The 18,232-nt window shown below is 45.1% G+C and overlaps 1 protein-coding gene across 1 annotated transcript in view; it reads right to left on the reverse strand.

Annotated features, from left to right (window-relative positions):
* LOC144726515 (homeobox protein Mohawk-like) overlaps window positions 1-17,878 on the reverse strand; it is a 28,310-nt gene extending 10,432 nt beyond the window's left edge. The window contains exons 1-2 of the mRNA XM_078605680.1: window positions 17,820-17,878; window positions 6,984-7,229 (exon numbers count right to left, since the gene is read on the reverse strand). Coding sequence (XP_078461806.1) covers window positions 6,984-7,229; window positions 17,820-17,878 — 305 coding nt within the window. The remainder of the gene's footprint in view (window positions 1-6,983; window positions 7,230-17,819) is intronic.
* Window positions 17,879-18,232: the final 354 nt, after the last annotated feature.

An 18,232-nucleotide genomic window follows, 5' to 3' on the forward strand; every position in this document is an offset into this window, starting at 1 on the left:
CTGCTGCAGAAGCTGCTGCCGCAGTTACTGCTGCTGCAGTTGCTGCTGCTGCCGTAGTTGCTGCTGCTGCAGTTACTGCCGTATCCATTTTAATATAACACCATGTATCACTCTACCCACCCCAACGTGCATCACACTGCTGCACATCTACTATACAATTACGACACCATACTTCACTCTGCACACTGCACCAAGCACACAAATGCCACACCATCTACCACTATACACTGTACCATTGACCATCGTGTCAATGGGTGAGTGGTGACAGAAACTTGCAGCGGAGCAAAGAATCCATTCCCTGCGGAGAATACAATGCCATTGAGTCGAACGCGGTCTGAAAGTCACCGTAAACGTGACCACAATCAGTTACGATCCGAAATGGTTTATTACGTCCTTCCAATGATTGCTAAGCCAGAATCCATCTTCTCGGTTGAAATTGTCTCTGTGTTTGTATATGTGGATCGCCTCATGAACGAATCTCTCATGATAGCCAGATGGCTTGCAGAGAACCTCTGTCTTGGAGAAGTCAATGTCATGTGAGCCCACTGAATTGTAACAGTGATCTGCCACGGCCGAGGTGTTTGTCCTACCGTGTTTCAGGTCTGCTTTATGTTCACGGATGCGGTCCGAGACATGTCGTTTGGTTTCTCCAATGTAACTGCTACCACAGAGGCAATTTAGTTTGTAGACGCCAGGGTACTGTATGTCTGGAACCACATCTTTTACAGACGGGACCAGATCACGGATTTTATGTACTGTGTTGAATCGGACCTGGATCTTGTGTTTAATTAGGATTTTGGAGATCTTTTTGTGACCCCAGCAATGTAGGGTAAGGTGATGGTCTTGAAAGGCTCCTCAACAGGATTCTTCTTGATGGTTGGAGTGATGGCTTTGCGGATTGTATAGTCGGAGTAACCATTAGCCTTAAGAGCTTGGCGTACGTGTTTGAGTTCACTGCCAATGTGTTCCTGGTTGGAAATGCATTGGGCTCTATGGTATAGAGTCTTGATGAGGGAATTCTTCTGGGATGGATGGTGGTGGGAATCCGGTTTTAGGTAAGCATCCGTATGGGTGGCTTTTCTGTAGACAGAGTGGCTCATTGAACCATCAGGTCTCCTTTTAATTAGGACATCCAAAAAGGGTAGCTTGCCATCTTTTTCGACTTCCATGGTGAATCTGATGGCTGGGTGTATGGAATTGATGTGGTCGAGAAATTGGTCAGATGACAAATGTGTCGTCTACATACCTCTTCCATAAGGTCGGGCGTAGAGTGGCAGTCTTGATGGCGTCAGTCTCAAATTTCTCCATGAAGATGTTGGCTACAACCGGAGATAGGGGGGAGCCCATTGGGGTGCCCTCAGTTTGCTTGTAAAAAGTTCCATTCCAGGTGAAGTATGTATTGGTTAAGCAGTGTCTCACCAGGGGGGGTACCCCAGCATTCAGTCCTTGATGAACCAAGTCTTCAATGATTGCGATGGTGTCAGGTACAGGAACATTGGTGAATAAGGAAACCACATCAAAACTGACAAGCAGGTCGTCTGGGGACAGGGCAATCCCCTTGATTGTCGATACCAGGTCAGTAGAGTTTAGTACCGCAGAGGTGGTTTTTCCAGTGAAAGGCCGTAGGATTTCAGACAAAAAACGAGCCAGTTTATAGGTGGGGGAGTTGATAGTAGAGACAATGGGACGAAGAGGTGTATCTTCTTTATGTATCTTTGGCAAGCCGTATAATCTTGGTGGCCTGGCTGCAGAAGGTTTCAACGAGAACTGTTTGGTCTGATCAATTATTGTGGTTGAATCAGAAATGATTTTCTTGGTTTTAGAGACGAGGTTGTTGGTGGGGTCTCTTTTTATTTTTGTATAGCTGCCATCATTGAGTAGTTCTTGGATTTTGCTGTTGTATTCTGTTTTGTCCATGATGACAGTGGCATTGCCTTTGTCGGCTGAGAGGATGACAATGTCATCCGTCTTTTTTAATTGAGCTAATTCAAAACGCTCATCTTTGCTGATGTTGCTAGCTGGCATCTTAGCGTTTTTGAGGGTTGCAGAGATTTCAGATCTTGCTACATCTGCAGCGATGTGACTCAGGCCCTTGGCCGGCCTGCTCTAGACCAATTTCTCGACCACATCAATTCCATACACCCAGCCATCAGATTCACTATGGAAGTCGAAAAAGATGGCAAGCTACCCTTTTTGGATGTCCTAATTAAAAGGAGACCTGATGGTTCAATGAGCCACTCTGTCTACAGGAAAGCCACCCATACGGATGCTTACCTAAAACCGGATTCCCACCACCATCCATCCCAGAAAAATTCCCTCATCAAGACTCTATACCATAGAGCCCAATGTATTTCCGACCAGGAACACATTGGCAGTGAACTCAAACACGTACGCCAAGCTCTTAAGGCTAATGATTACTCCGACTATACAATCCGCAAAGCCATCACTCCAACCATCAAGAAGAATCCTGTTGAGGAGCCTTTAAAGACCATCACCTTACCCTACATTGCTGGGGTCACAAAAAAGATCTCCAAAATCCTGATTAAACACAAGATCCAGGTCCGATTCAACACAGTACATAAAATCCGTGATCTGGTCCCGTCTGTAAAAGATGTGGTTCCAGACATACAGTACCCTGACGTCTACAAACTAAGTTGCCTCTGTGGTAGCAGTTACATTGGAGAAACCAAACGACATGTCTCGGACCGCATCCGTGAACATAAAGCAGACCTGAAACACGGTAGGACAAACACCTCGGCCGTGGCAGATCACTGTTACAATTCAGTGGGCTCACATGACATTGACTTCTCCAAGACAGAGGTTCTCTGCAAGCCATCTGGCTATCATGAGAGATTCGTTCATGAGGCGATCCACATATACAAACACAGAGACAATTTCAACCGAGAAGATGGATTCTGGCTTAGCAATCATTGGAAGGACGTAATAAACCATTTCGGATCGTAACTGATTGTGGTCACGTTTACGGTGACTTTCAGACCGCGTTCCACTCACTGGCATTGTATTCTCCGCAGGGAATGGATTCTTTGCTCCGCTGCAAGTTTCTGTCACCACTCACCCATTGACACGATGGTCAATGGTACAGTGTATAGTGGCAGATGGTGTGGCATTTGTGTGCTTGGTCCAGTGTGCAGAGTGATGTATGGTGTCGTAATTGTATAGTAGATGTGCAGCAGTGTGATGCACGTTGGGGTGGGTAGAGTGATACATGGTGTTATATTAAAATGGATACGGCAGTAACTGCAGCAGCAGCAACTACGGCAGCAGCAGCAACTGCAGCAGCAGTAACTGCGGCAGCAGCTTCTGCAGCAGCAGCAGTAACTGCAGCAGCAGCAGCAACTGCAGCAGCATCAGCAACTGCAGCAGCAGCAACTGCAGCAGCAAGTGCAGCTCCCTTTGATGCTGTTAATCCTGCATAATGCACATGCATATGTAGTACTAATCACATTCCTGCATTTCCCATAAATATGCTAAATTCCTCTTGATATGCAAATTCCTTTGTCAAGGCGCCCAGCTTATATATATGCTCCAAGCTCGTGTGCTGTTTCATTCAGACTCTGTCGCCTCGACGGACCTGGTTTTCACCTGAGGACGGCTGCTTGCGTTGTGGCCGAAACGTCGTGAGAATTATTTTATTTTGTTTTATTTATATTTATTAATTTTTTATTTTATTACTTCCCTTCTACGTGACTTTACCGAAAGAACTAAGAAGATGAATCCCTGCAGTCACGAAAGCTTTAAATCGAAAGGTACAGTATATGTGTAGTGATGTTAAATGGATCACTATGGCGCATAGCGCTAAGTGCTGTAGAACAAGGAAATATGGGTGTAGAGGCTAGCACATCGTGCAGTACCATACAGTGGGTCACTAGGTGCGTGGTAACGGGTGCTAGCTGAGAGAGGCAAATAAGTCCTACCAACAGAGTATGTGATTGCAGCCAATCCACCAGCGCAGCGAGTAATTGCCACATAATTGGTAACCAGGGAGAGTGGTGCGGGCTGCTGGTGGAAGGGAACATATGAGGACGAGTCACCCTGGCATTGGGTGAAGCGCGTGATGGGCCGGAGTGAGGAATGTGGGGGAAAGGCGACCGAGGGGACACGGGAAGAGTAGCCAGGAGTCGTCTAGAGAGTTCCCGAAGGGGGCGTGGTTAAGGGCTGAGCAGGGCAGGTGGGATGTGCAAGGTGATCTGAAACCTTCGGGAATGTTCCAGAGGGAGGCTCGGCCGAGGGTGGAGCCCGGCTGCGCCGAGAGGGATAAAAAGGAAGCCCCGATCGAATATCGGGGCTGTCTGCAGGTGAAGTGGAAGTGCTACGTCTTCGTCTCCGTCTCCGACGTCGTGGGTCAGACAGCACGTTGGCTGTTCTGACCCGGTTATAGTTACCCCATGTGCGCAAGAGATAGGAGTGTTATAGTCCCGTATGTAACAAGTGTAAGAGTTAGGTGCATGGTAGTCCCGTGTGTAACGGTGTTATGTGGTGTAGAATAAAGTTGTTGCCTCCTAAATAGCGTCTCCGAAGTGACTCTATACATATGTAATAAAGGACTCGTTCACTGGGTCTGTCTCCGTTGTCCTTTATTTGGGTTCTTTACACTGTCTCACACGGCCCTCGCTCAGAGCCTCCCCCGCTTGGCAGCTCGACAGCTGCCGTCGCTCCCGTAGCCTTTCTCTACTCCTATGCAGCTCCGCTGCAGGTTCCCTTGTGCAGTCTCCCCGACTGCTCTCACTGCAGCTCCACCAGCTCCGCTGCAGGTTCCCTTGTGCAGTCCCCCGGCTGCTCTCACTGCAGCTCCACCGCTGCTCCCCGTTCCTCCGTGCTCGGTCACCGCTGGCCGACGGTGCCGAGTCTTACTGTGTGTGGCGATCTCGCCACTCTCCAACCTCCGCCCTGCGTGGCCTCTGTGGCGATCTCGCCACTCTCCAACCTCCGCCCTGCGTGGCCTCTCCCTGTCTCTATCCCCAACTCTCTCTTCCACCCCGCTGGCTGGCGCCGTCATGAGCCCCTCAGCCATCAGGCTGAGGCACGGCGACCACCCAATGTGGTCTCCCCTCTTCACTCCCCCGACTGCTCCAGATGTCTTCCTGTCTCCCCGCTATAACTTCTCCCCCACGTGACCCTGACTCCTCCCTCTCGGATCACATCCGACGTGCCCATTTACGCCCGCATTACACATATGTAAAATAAATACACATTAGTGCTTACACGGTACTTATAAAACCGTGCAAAAACACTGCCTAAAAGTTAAACTGCAGGCTTTTGTTACAAAGAAACCTTCATAAAATCATTTAATCGTTTGGTTTGTGTTTTTTTTATTAATCTCAAGGAAACAGCTACGAGCCATTGCCACTGTGAGCGACTGTGTCCTAACGGTGAAGGAGCTGGACGGCACCTGCAGTAACGCGGTTTATTCAGGCAGTAATATTAGACCGCACAGCTTGGCATTCGTCCTACACTGCACCGAACATTTCAGAAACTACAAAAACACCAAATATATGTTCAATCTAGTATGAAAAAAGGCGCACCTGCTCATTTACACACAGGCGGATGTGTTTTACCATGCGGATCATTAAACAAAAAAGTATAATTGCTACCCTTTACAACACAACCATAACATTCTAAAATGCAATTCAATATCGTGTTGCATTTACGTGCCAAAATATTCATGGAATGGAATGACGCTTGTCATCTGTTGGTGGCCCTAAGCCAGTGCTGGAAATTATACATTCCTATACGACAAAAGTGCACACTAATTTTGTCATCCAAACACAGGGATGATGACTGAGTAGATCCTCGATCTGATTGTGATTTGAGTGCTCTAATCACAGTGCCACTCCGCTGAATATATATGTAAACAATCTGACCTTCATTTCTCACTGAATATTTTCCAGGTCGCTGGTAGACTGGAATAGGTGCAGGATTGCCTCATTTGCGAGAGATACTGGTGAATAGCAGATTTCTCGGACAATTATGTTGGTCTATGAAAACCTATTTGTTTAATGAATTACCTTAAATACATAAATAAGCTATTAGATACAAATTATCATAACACATCTCTATCTCATTACTTTATCTCTCATCACTTTCTCGTACCACATTCTCTCTCATCACTTTATCTCATCACTTTCTTTATCTCTCTCGATGCAGTCGTGTATAGTTCCAGATGCGATTTGCCGATAGCCAAAATAGCCAAGTTCGCGAATAACGAGGGAATAATGTATATAACTATAGTAGCCAAAGCCACAGTGAGAGGTATATCAGATTTGGTGTGCCGAGTACAGGAATATTATTCGGATTGCTGACCCGGGCAGACCCAACTTAAATTAAGCCCTGCATACATATGTAGTAAGTATTCAGGAGGCTTTGACGACGGAGTCGGAGGCACACTTATTTATTAACACCAACTTGTGCACAGTAACGGGTACACACAGCACTTAGAGGGGTATCGTCCCCTTCACTCGTCTAACAGGGAGACGCAACATCTAACCCCACTAACCTACGCCCGAGTCCTCCACTACGGAGCTAGGAGAGGCTACCTATCCCAGCCCTGGTCAAGCTGGGATCCCGGCACCCTGAGTCTCCAGACCGGCTCTTATAAGAACGTCAGTCTGGGCTCTCGGGGCCACGCCACCGGCTTGCCCTGGTTGGCCCTGACAAGGACAGCGAGCCAGGGGAGCTCCGGGGCCTATTCTAGCTGGTCTTCGCTCTTCGCTGGTTTAAGCTAATACTCGACCTCGAGCCCTCCGGCTCACCACCTTTTATAGCACTCGGCCCCCGGGAGGGGCCCGTGGGGGATGTAGGTGCGGACGTCGGTGCGAGCACCTCCTTCGTGTACAGCCCTAACCCCGCCCCTTGTGTTTGTTTCCCATCCGTACCCATACATCTACACAATTACACCTCTACACATATCTGGAACTCAACACGACTGCACAGGGTGCGGGGTTGTCGAGCACAGAGCAGAGTACCTGCTGGGATGCATGTCCCCATGGCCTGGCTCCGAGTCCCACGCGTCTGTCCCTGGGGGTTCCCCGAAGCCGGCAGCCTCTATGGGCGGCCGAGGGGCAGATCCTCTGACCCCGGGCTCCGCCTGCCTCTCGCCAGGCACTCCTCGCACCTCCACTTGCTCAGGGCTGCCTGGCATGAGGCTCATGGCTGCTGCTGTTGGCGGTGAACACTCTGTTCCGTGAGCAGCGACAGGAGGCAGCCGTTCTCTTAAAATGCACACATGTAACAGAGAAGTTTGTTAGGAAGCAGTGACCGTGTATTATGTATTCGACTACAGTGGTCATCTCTGACCTGTATACATGTATATATCCTGATATCTACGTAGTGTATAATCAAAGACTCTTCTGAAAATTATGATCTTTGCACCTTGGGACCCTTGGTGTAATTGAAATAATATAATTTTTTGGTTAGAAGAGTCTTTAAATAAATAGTTGGGCAATGCTCACTTCTGTTTATAGTCCTGAGACAGTGGTGTAATTTTTTTTTACTGGGATTTTTCTATTCATAATGAAAATTATCTTGACTTTCTCCACAGAGATAGTTATGATTTATCAACCCCAATAAGACGATGAGCTCGGTTAACCTCAATACTGTGTATATAGGATATGTATTCAATACATTTTCTGTTTAACCAGGCAAGCGTCACTGAGTCTCGAGAAACTTTATATAGAAGCGTTCTAATTTCAGAGATTTGGAAACCCAATTTAATTAATTGTCTAAATTTGGGGGGCCACAATGAGTTGAATTTTTGTCATCTTATTCGTTGCATTTTTTAAACCCAGGAATGACTTGCCGAGTTTTAAAATAAATGTTAACAGCAGTATCATATCAATATATATACACTCAATTTGCCCAATGCAATTGCTATTTGATATATAAAACACTAAACAGTAAATTAAGTAGCACTAGAAGAAGAATTCAATGTCGATTAACCCTGTAGATGACTGGTGACCTGCTAGTACATCCTGCTGCCATCCCTTGCAGTTGCTTCATAATTGGAATCATTCATCCATCTACCGCTGGATGAAGGATTCCCCAAGACTTGTCAATAAAAGGGGTTGGTTAACTATTCATTGCCACGCTGGTCGGTACGTGTTGGTGAAAAGGGGGGGGGGGTGCAGTGGTTAGCGTGCTGCGCTATAAATCTGGCTTACACGAATTCGATACCCGCTCACGGCCAACATTTTGAACCGGTCCTGGACCTCCCCCAGGTCAACTCAGCCTCAAATGAGTGCCTGGTGTGGTGTGTAAACATCGCCACTAGGGAGGCATAGGCGACTGGGCGTGGTGCTGCCCACCTACCCCCTCGTGTGCCGTGTTGATCGTCATAGGTTCAGGCTAACAGCACTTGCTCCTACAGTCTGTTAAGGTTATACAGGGGATCTTTGTCTTTGTTTTCTTTGGTGGGTGGGGGTGGGGTGCAACCGGGACCAGTTCTAATAATCTCTCGCCATGGACGTGAGCCGTGACCAGCAATCGGACTTACGTCGCTAGTTTCATAGTGCAGTGTGCAAATCACTGCATCACTGCTCCTCCTACCCATAAAATGTTGAATTCCCACCAATGCTCCAGGACTACCTCTCACTTGCTAGAGCAAGGGAGACATTCCGACATTGCCGCTCACTAACAATGCGTGAAGTGTACCCTTGTGCATGCCTGTCGGAAGGTGTAAGAGACACTGAAACTTATTTGGAATCGGGTGGCCCAAGTGGTTATAGTATATGTCTTCCATTTTTTTCAATAAAAGCCTGTTATGTTACAAGGACTCTGCATCAATCACTGAATATTTCCAGGTATTCCACTTGTGACAATCAAGGTGGGCCACGATTAAGATCGAATTATTTGATTATGCAGCAGCAGCATCAAACAAATAAACAAACCAGTAAACTCTCATGAGGTTAACTTGAGGATGTGTGAGCCGTGTTATTTATGATGGTGATTCATATTCCAGAACACTGATAATTGGGCAATGTTCTGTTCTTGGCCCAGAGGTCATATCGGTAGTGCTTCGCAGTGTTGAAGCAAACATACTAAAATATATACCGTGTACCGCAATTGAATAATGAGGGTGCAAATATATTTTACAATTACTGAGGATAAATTGTGTTTTTTTGTTATATCCCGTTTTCTAACCCGTTAAACCAAGCATTGTGCATATCCACAAAATAAAACAGGACAGTATATGCAAAGCACATCCATAAGTATAACACACATTCATATAAAACACTTGTATATTAACCACATACTGTATATTTGACATATATACAGTAGTATATATACAAACAGGTATTTGATATAGAAACACAGCACAACGATAGATATAGTACTTAGCGCACATACATAATTAAATTAGTAAACTCTCATGTAACGTAGTTTTTTTAATCTACTGGCCGCATGGGCCTTCACATAAATAAATAGGCAATGGCCAAGAATTGTGCACGTGCATTTTTTTCGAACACATTGCACATATTTGTTCCGCGCTAAAATCAAATGCGAGACCAGGATATTCTGCAAGGTTTTTTTTATCAATCCAGAATTCTCCCTGCTCAAACAAACTTTGGGGCGACACTTTAACTCCTTTGACGGCCCTGAGCCAGTGATGGAAGTCGACATTGCCATGACGGGGGCCAGACTATCCAAAGTAGCTAGCGTGGTTAAACCGTGAACTGCGCACTGTGAGGGCGGTTTGGACGCAGCCGTAGAACTTAACGATGCCATTAAAAGTCTTGATCTCCCGCTATTAGTAATAGCCATAATGGCTCGTTGCGTGTTGAAATTATTTCGGTAATTAATTAGCTACAAATCAGAATCTGAATATTTATGTATACTTGAGGAATCCGACGAGCTATTAAAGATCTTTTTTCACAGATGTCCAGTATTGTATTGACCAAAGGGATTTTCTTTATTCTTTCGACACTGTAATAACAGTGTAACAAAAACAAAAGCATGAATAACACTGTGTAACACAATCATTTTTTTTGTTCCTAGGTAGTAAGTGTTATTTCCTAATTGGAAATAAAATGGCTATTATTCCCCACAAACTTTGCTTTTGTGACCAGGACAGTGATATTTTGAAATTTACCTATTTTTAATGAGAAAACGTGTGCATTTGTGTCATTCCTTCACGTAAAGTCCTGGTCACAAAAGCAAAGTTTGTGGGGAATAATAGCCATTTTCTAGACTTTTTAGGCATAGGCAATTCAAAAATAACACTTCGTACCCAGGAACAAAAATTTTATTACATCGTGTAATCCATGACCAATTCGCCACGCTATGCGCGGTGTGTGTGCGTTGATGCACGCGTTATGCCGCGCATATTTATAGAATAATTACAGCCCTTTGACAATCCAATGTTAGGTTGTTGTTTTACCATACTTCACTACGCCGGTTGGTGCGAGTTGGTGAGGTGGTTGGGGGTAGAGTAGATAAGTCGGCGGGGAATGTGGGAAAACGATTCGGATATCACTTGCTACTGATGTTAACCGTGGACCAGATTGGAAGCCTGTCGCATTCATGGCGCAGTGCACGACCCACTGTTCCATCACGCTATCGCTCCACCCTAATTTTCAAATAATATTCAATAAAATATGTGCATCCATGTTTGCATGTATATTTGTATTTATGCAAACTACTTTCACCACGCAGTCACAAATTATTCTGACTGTTTTACAGCGATCACCTGACAGTCTACGGGACTGATCGATGTTCGAATATGTATGCACCAAAAGACGTCTGTCTTCATCTGTTACAAAGCATTTGCGATCATGCTTCAACATCCATGATTAAATTGCATGCATTGCTGCCAACCGTATTGTTATGATTATTAGACACCCGAATGAACCTTGATTTAACCCTTATAGCAACCATTAAATGTGGCAAATTAGCGACTATATTATACATGGTAGATTTATTGATATGAGTACTGTACTTCGCGATGGACGTGGTGCACAAGCACAGATAACAGAAAACTCAACACATCCGTCAATAACACTGCCTTAAAAGATATGTTATGTAATATATATGTGACATTTTAGGAAACGACTCTTTTTCAAGGGCCATTGCCTGAAACGTTGACTATTAAATAATTTTCATAACCCGCACTGACCACCATGGTTAAGTATGGTCCCCCCCCCGCCAACACCACCCCACCCTCCTGCTGTGAAGGCGTGCGGAGGCTTTAATCCAGCAGTGGATTGACAACAGGCTACAAGGATACATTAGTATTCAGTATTGCACGGTCTTATTCCTACGCGTATGGGACTGTCATCCAGAATAGCCTACTCATACGAAAACTAAATGCCACCTGGTATCTATATATCCTCAACGAGAGCCTCTTAATGGGAGGTCTACATTCATTGTCTTTTAAGGAGACTTCCACCAACATATGTAACTGGATTTCCACCACGAGCTTAAGGCGCCAATGGACACATCTACCGACCCATGCTTGTTTGATCACTGAAATCATTGTGATACTGTGGCTACGATTGTTTTTTTTCATTGGTGCATAAGAGGCCAAGTATTATTTGATGCAGCACAATTGAAAAAGTTCGTGTGAGGCATGTGTTATTTTGATCCAGACACAGCATTTATATGGGCGATACCTGTGCGCTGTGCGTGATGGTCAAGTATGTATGAGTACACACGATGACTAAAACACGTCATTGATAATGCGACTTTCAGTTGAATCTCTTAATCAAACTGCCACAAAGCAATAGTTGGCACATATATATATTCGACTGCGCATAGCGTGTTTCAATCCACAATTATTGGAATTCACGAAAATTATGCTAGCCTTACGTTATTGCAAAAAGTAAAGAAAGCAATGCAGTACAAGGGCAGTTTTTGGATCACCAACATATATAAATATATCACATTACACGGACAGTTAGAGTTGAACATTTAAATTCGCTATACATATTTCTGTAGGGCACTAAAATGTGAGGTATTTGTCTAATTTTAATTTAAACAACGTTTTTACTTTGTGACAGATAAATACAAATAAATTGTGTTGCTTCCAATGCGGTACAATGTTTACTTATGTACAAATGTTCTCTAAACGTGAGAAAGCGTAAGACCTAGATGACTGGGATAGCACGCCACGGTGGCAAGATGTTAACTACCTCGCCTGGTATCCAGAAGGTTGTGGGTTGTATATTTGGAGTTTGCATGTTTATCTCCGTGGTCGCGTGGATTTTTCTCCGGGTCCTCCGGTTTTTCCCTCCACATAGAAAACACGCGTTTAGAGGATTTGGCTACGATAAATTTCCACACGATAAGCCACTTCGTTGAGCTATCATTTGTGGCCAAGTCGCTACTGAAAAATAGCTATATAGCTCAGTGGGCCTTACATGGTAAAATAAAAAAACTGTCGTCATATTTTTAGTAACGCAAGGCGGACCAAGGGGTTCAATCCCGGTCACCTCGGTTCGGTTAAAATGTATTCGAGCATACACCGACTCAGCCTACGCCTGTGTTTACTGAGACTTGCATATGCTATCGGTGTGTGTGTGTATACACACACCAGCACGGGGGACTTTGGGTGCTGGATTTTGTTGACTCCGCACTGATCATCATCACCCGCGTGCCCCACAGCCCTGAACAGGTGCTCGATAATCGCGGGCGTCCCTTTGTGTGGGTGGGTGCAATGCAATCGACGCTTGCGTCTGGGTATTTATTTATTACGCTTGTTTACCCAGGCAACCGATGGACTCTTTTTCAGGAGGATCCTGCCGGATGTTCACAGGAGGGGGCGATGAATGCCGTGAATACCGCAATTGAGTAATTTGCGGTGGAAATTTTCTAAATTGGCAAATTTGGACCACACGACGGCCTATCCACAGGATACTTTAATGTCCGCTTTGAAGCAGACGGCGCGTATATTTACGGTAATTGCGACCGCTCTCCTCAATCTGTAAACATCGACAACAAGCGGCGAAACGCGCTGCCTCTTCGTTAAATATAACACTCACTGAATAGTCCCTGGGTCGTAATGCTTTCCAGATAGATGATGCAGATCCCGTTGGGCTAATAGTCGACTCGAGAAAGTTCCGAGCTCATAACACCGAACTGATGAGAGCAGCTCACGTTCTCTCTCTGGATTATATAGGGGTTGCCAGCTGTTGCTAATGTTGTCTGATGGAGGCCGATGTTATTTATTTGCTATACCGTATAATCGAGGAAGCTACTCGTTTAAGTTCCAGAATGAGCTCCCGGCACGCGGAGCGAAACATCGGACATCGTGCCGAACGATAATGCGGATGCAGCCCATAAGACACACGAGGGGGGGGGGCGAACTATCCCTTTCTTAACCAGTTGCTCTCGCAAAAACTCTCCCGTCTCTCTGTCTGTCCCACGGCACCGTGATGACGCCGCCAACGAGAGAGCGCCGGGCTGGCATTGCACCCAAGGCGTCTGCCTCCCCTGGGTACTGGAACAGCGCGTGCAGTACGTTACCTTGGGGCCCGGAACGGGCACAGATCGTGCTATAGAATTAACTTACACGGCCAGTGGACGCAAGCGTGTGGCGTGCGAAACCACGGCGGTTGTTTAATCGTAACGCTTCAAGTGACAAATCAAAGTCAAGGCGTGCAAGTTGTTTCCCCAACCACTGCAGGGGTATACGTTCTGCTTCATTGATGCGAGACATGTATGTTGGGTGTTATATAGGTTGTTGATTTGACGTGTTAAAACGCGAGTCTTGCTGTATGATTTATGTTGCATGGGTAATTGTATTTTCTTCGATGTTGGGTTGTTTATTTACATTTTTACGTGTTCACTTTTCTCTCCTGCTTGTACGTGTTTGTAATTCACGCACGTCCACCTTGAATTATATACGCGAATCCAAGTGGGTTGTAAGCGGAGTAAATAAAATAAACTTACTTCTTTTCAGACAATCAATGACATCGCATTGTGTATAAAGCACATTAACATAGCCATTATCATGTGAAAGAGACATGCAAGCAATCAGCAACTATTCATAATTAACTCAGAAGAAGCACATTTCACCTGAAGCTATATACAATATTGCAACATTACTGTTTTAAACATGAACCAAGCAATACAGTTTCCCTATCATGCTAATAGCGTACATTCCCAATTGTTTAATGCAATATTTACGCAATTAAATTTTTCAGAATTAAGTAAAATGTATGTCATGCACCCTCTTCTACCAGGCATAGACAATTAATATAAATGATGAATAATAATATTGGTAGCGAAAGTCTACGTGTTAAATTTATACAATTAAATGTATTATAACATTTTATCCCGGGCTAGTATTAACTCTGACAAGAGCAACAATTATATATTTTTTCTTTATTAAAAGTTGATGATCACAGTGAGGATTTTATTTTTGACACTCAAACACAATGACCTATTTCTTCAAGCGAGACAAATTGTCTTTAATATCCACTTTATGGCGGATAACACGAATTGGTAATAACGATGAACGTTTGTAATTTCCCCTACCCATCAAATAACCACATCCCTTCTCCCCATGGACCCGCAGAGCGGGGGGAGGTCCTCATCCAGCAGCGGATTGATAATATCCCTGTGCATATGACATGGCTCGGCTGCGAGTGTCCAGTATACTGAGTATACTCACTGCCACGGGCTGGCACAGATCAACAGGATCAACAGGAGTGAACGTCAGTCAGTGGGTTTCGCATTAAGACACCATTACGTGCAGCTAGATAAGCACGCAGAACTGAGTTTAATTCGCGGCCAGGGATACTTTCAGAGGCGAGTGACATCTAAGCCGGTCCTGCCCCCACCCCTTCACCAACCGGCACTGGCCAGCATGGTTAAGCATGGTCAGCCCGATCACAACCCCCCGCTCATCCCAATGACGAGCCAGGCGTTGGGGAGGTCTTCATCCAGCGGTGGCTTGACAACGATCATTATTACGCAGCGATCACTTCTAATGTAGTAGCGAGATCGTCAGCTACAACTTTTGGTCGGCGGTCGACTCAGCACATCATCATTATCATCGCCATGGTTGATACAATAAATACCACGTTGTAAGACATCCACATTGGTTGTCTTGGGGACAATCTAGTTCCCCGCCATGGTAAGGTACAATTTCCACTAGGCTGAGCGCCGCGAAAGGCGATGCCTGCGGGACTCATGGCTCGCGGGAGGAGGGAGACACTTCTTTGACTCTTGACCGTGTTCACTGTTAAGTCGCCTGTCCATTGTTATTCCACGTCTGGTTTTACACAGAAGCTGCTGCTGCCGATCCTCTCTCACGGTCAGAGCACGCAGTGCCCGCAGGGAACAGATGAAACGGGAGCCTACACCACGTCCACCGCACGAAACCATTTGGAATGTCCGCTATTAGAATCACAGGAACAAGCATCGCTTGGTTCATGTTTAAAATGGTATTTGTTGTAGCATGCGTGCTATCGGCACGGTGTGCATGTATGTATGCTCAGGTACATTTTGTTTGCCTATATATCTAAAAATATATATTGCTGACCCTTATCAATCCACTGGTGGATCAATGACCCCCTTCCCCCACGCATGTCGGTCATCAGGATTGTTTCATCTTACTTCACCACGCTGGGCATTGAGTTGAGGGACTCCAGGAACGGTTCTTAATGCGTATATCAAACATCAGTCACCACTGATGTTAGCCGGATTCAGAGCGCAGTGCGCCAATCACTGCGCCGCCGCTCCCTTCCAGGTTCGGTTGAATAACCATCAGAAAACAAAGTGCATTGTAAGGCAAAGCAGCATATACAATGCCAAATTTACAATATGTTTGCATTCGTGTGACATATTACGATATTACGTTATACATCATACGCACGTGTACTCACATGTATAGCCGAAGTATATATACGTGCTGTACAATGTACTGCAAGTATACAATTTATATTAGGGTCTCGCACGAAAACTTTATCCGATGTTTGATCTCACCTTCGTGATGTTACGCGACGTTTGTATTACGAGACTGATACCAGCGTGTATAAGATTCATACCTCTCATTCAAAACACTTACATACACCATATATGTAGAACGCATATTTGTGTAAATAATTATAGAAGCAACATCGACAATACCAGTATCGGGTGACTTCAGATAAACGCACTCCTGTCAACTCATACGGTTTATTCGTTTTCTTGTACAGGGAAATATAATTTTCAGGTGTTATACGGCGTATCAGCCGTTTCAATACGGGCAAAAAATATCGATTTGTTTGTGTTTTTCCCTTGTGATGGGACTTTGTAGGATGAACGTTGAGATTTATCAGGGCACAGGGTGATAAATAAGGTCTGAACTGGTCTGTAATGAGGTAGGCACTGATAAGGGGTTGACAGGTATGTAAACGCATATGCTGTACGTATCGTGTTGGGAGACTTGATTGAGGTCATTGTTCTGCCCGTTGACGGACTCGAAACGCCATGTCATAAAAGCATTCGCATTTTCAATTGCACAAACGTCGATTGCTTGAATCACTTTTTTAAGAACAAAAAAAATCCCGTCATCACATCCGCCCACTAGCACTGTGACTTTCAAATAAATAAATTAAACCATAATAGGCGACGTTTCGGGCAATGTCCCTTCTTCATAGCACCTTAGTTATTTATGTATAATTATCACAGAAATACGTAACAGCGTTGTTTTTTTCTTGGTTCTTTCGGTAAAGTCACGTAGAATGGAAATAATAAAATAATTAAAATAAAACATAATAAAATAATTCTCACGACGTTTCGGCCACAACGCAAGCAGCCGTCCTCAGGTGGAGAACAGGTTTGTCGAGAAGACAGAGTGAGTTTAAATCGAAATTTAACAGCGTTGTTGTCATATTCCCCCATTTTTAATCCCGATTGAAATAATATTCAAAAGGTTAAAATCAACAATTAAATCCAACCAACCGATTGAGGCTTACGATAATTTGTTTGCACGCTTCATGAGGGCAGCAAAAATTTGCAACGACTTGTACCCGCCTGCCTTTGATGATCTGATTTCCCGAGACTCTGTACACAATGCGTGGGTTTTCTGCGAGCGATCGGATTCATTTCAGACGCTCATTAATGGAAATGGACAAAGATGATAATAATAATAAAAATCCTCCTGATTTTAAAATAGTCTTGAGGCTCGGTTAAGTTTTCTCGGATGAAGATGATTGGTACATTAGTTACACGCAGTATATTTCAGTCGGTGTCTCGAATATCAAATAAGTAGAAATTCCACATTTCTGTATCACACACAGGTTGTGCTCATCACTTTCCACAGGAAAATAAAATAACCACCGTTGACTTTCCAAAACACTAGTACCTATTTTATCGACCCCAAACAGGTAATGATGGTGATAATGAGTTGAGTAGACCGCTACAAAGACCCGAAGCCGCAACCTTTTGATTGTGAATCAAGCGCGAGATTCTAACACAGCACTACAAGATACGATTACGCATATGCACACGCATAAAGACAAATATCAACCATATAGTCTTGACTAGACTGTTTGGAAAAGTTATGTTAGCACCAATTAAGGCCGGCACGCTAAAAGCAGAGGTTGGTAGCCAGCACTACGCCCACCCGCCTTTGTCTCCCCAGTGCTGATGTTTACACACTGCACTAGGTACCCATTTCAGGCTAAGTTGACATAGGGGAGGCTCAGGACCGGTTCAGCTAATTGGCACCGATATTGGCCATAAGCGAGAAATGAACTTGGGTTCGCAGACGCAGTGCAATGACCACTGCGCCACAGCTGCCCCACGTGCACGCACGCACGCACACAAGAGCACACACACTTGTTGGCGATGACGTGCGCGTATCGAGATGCACTTACCCCGGGCAGATGAGCACCCACTCTGCAATGTAGGAAGGAGGTCCTCGCAAGCGGTTCATTCACGCTGCTGGGTGAGGAGCGCATGAGACGGCGCTGCTCTACATCAGAAGTGATGATCGCTGCGTTCATAAGGGCACCCGGCCGGTGCACGGGCTGCATGCCTTATGTGGTAGGCGGAGCATTCACCACGGCCAATCGCACACCAGAGAACGGCGTTTGGAGGTGCCGGTGTCTAACTTTAACATTGCCAAACCAAACAAAACAACACGTGAATTTGTCAAACGTGCTGCGACGAGGGTGCATTTTCTCCGGGCAGTGGTTGAAATTCCACATTCTTATGATGGGGGGGGGGAGGTCATTCTCTTATACAAGGTGGACGTTTCGGTATCTCACAGAGTTGTATGTATTTTTAT

This window comes from Lampetra planeri, chromosome 1 (assembly GCF_965212315.1).
Source record: "Lampetra planeri chromosome 1, kcLamPlan1.2.h2, whole genome shotgun sequence".
NCBI lineage: Eukaryota > Metazoa > Chordata > Hyperoartia > Petromyzontiformes > Petromyzontidae > Lampetra > Lampetra planeri.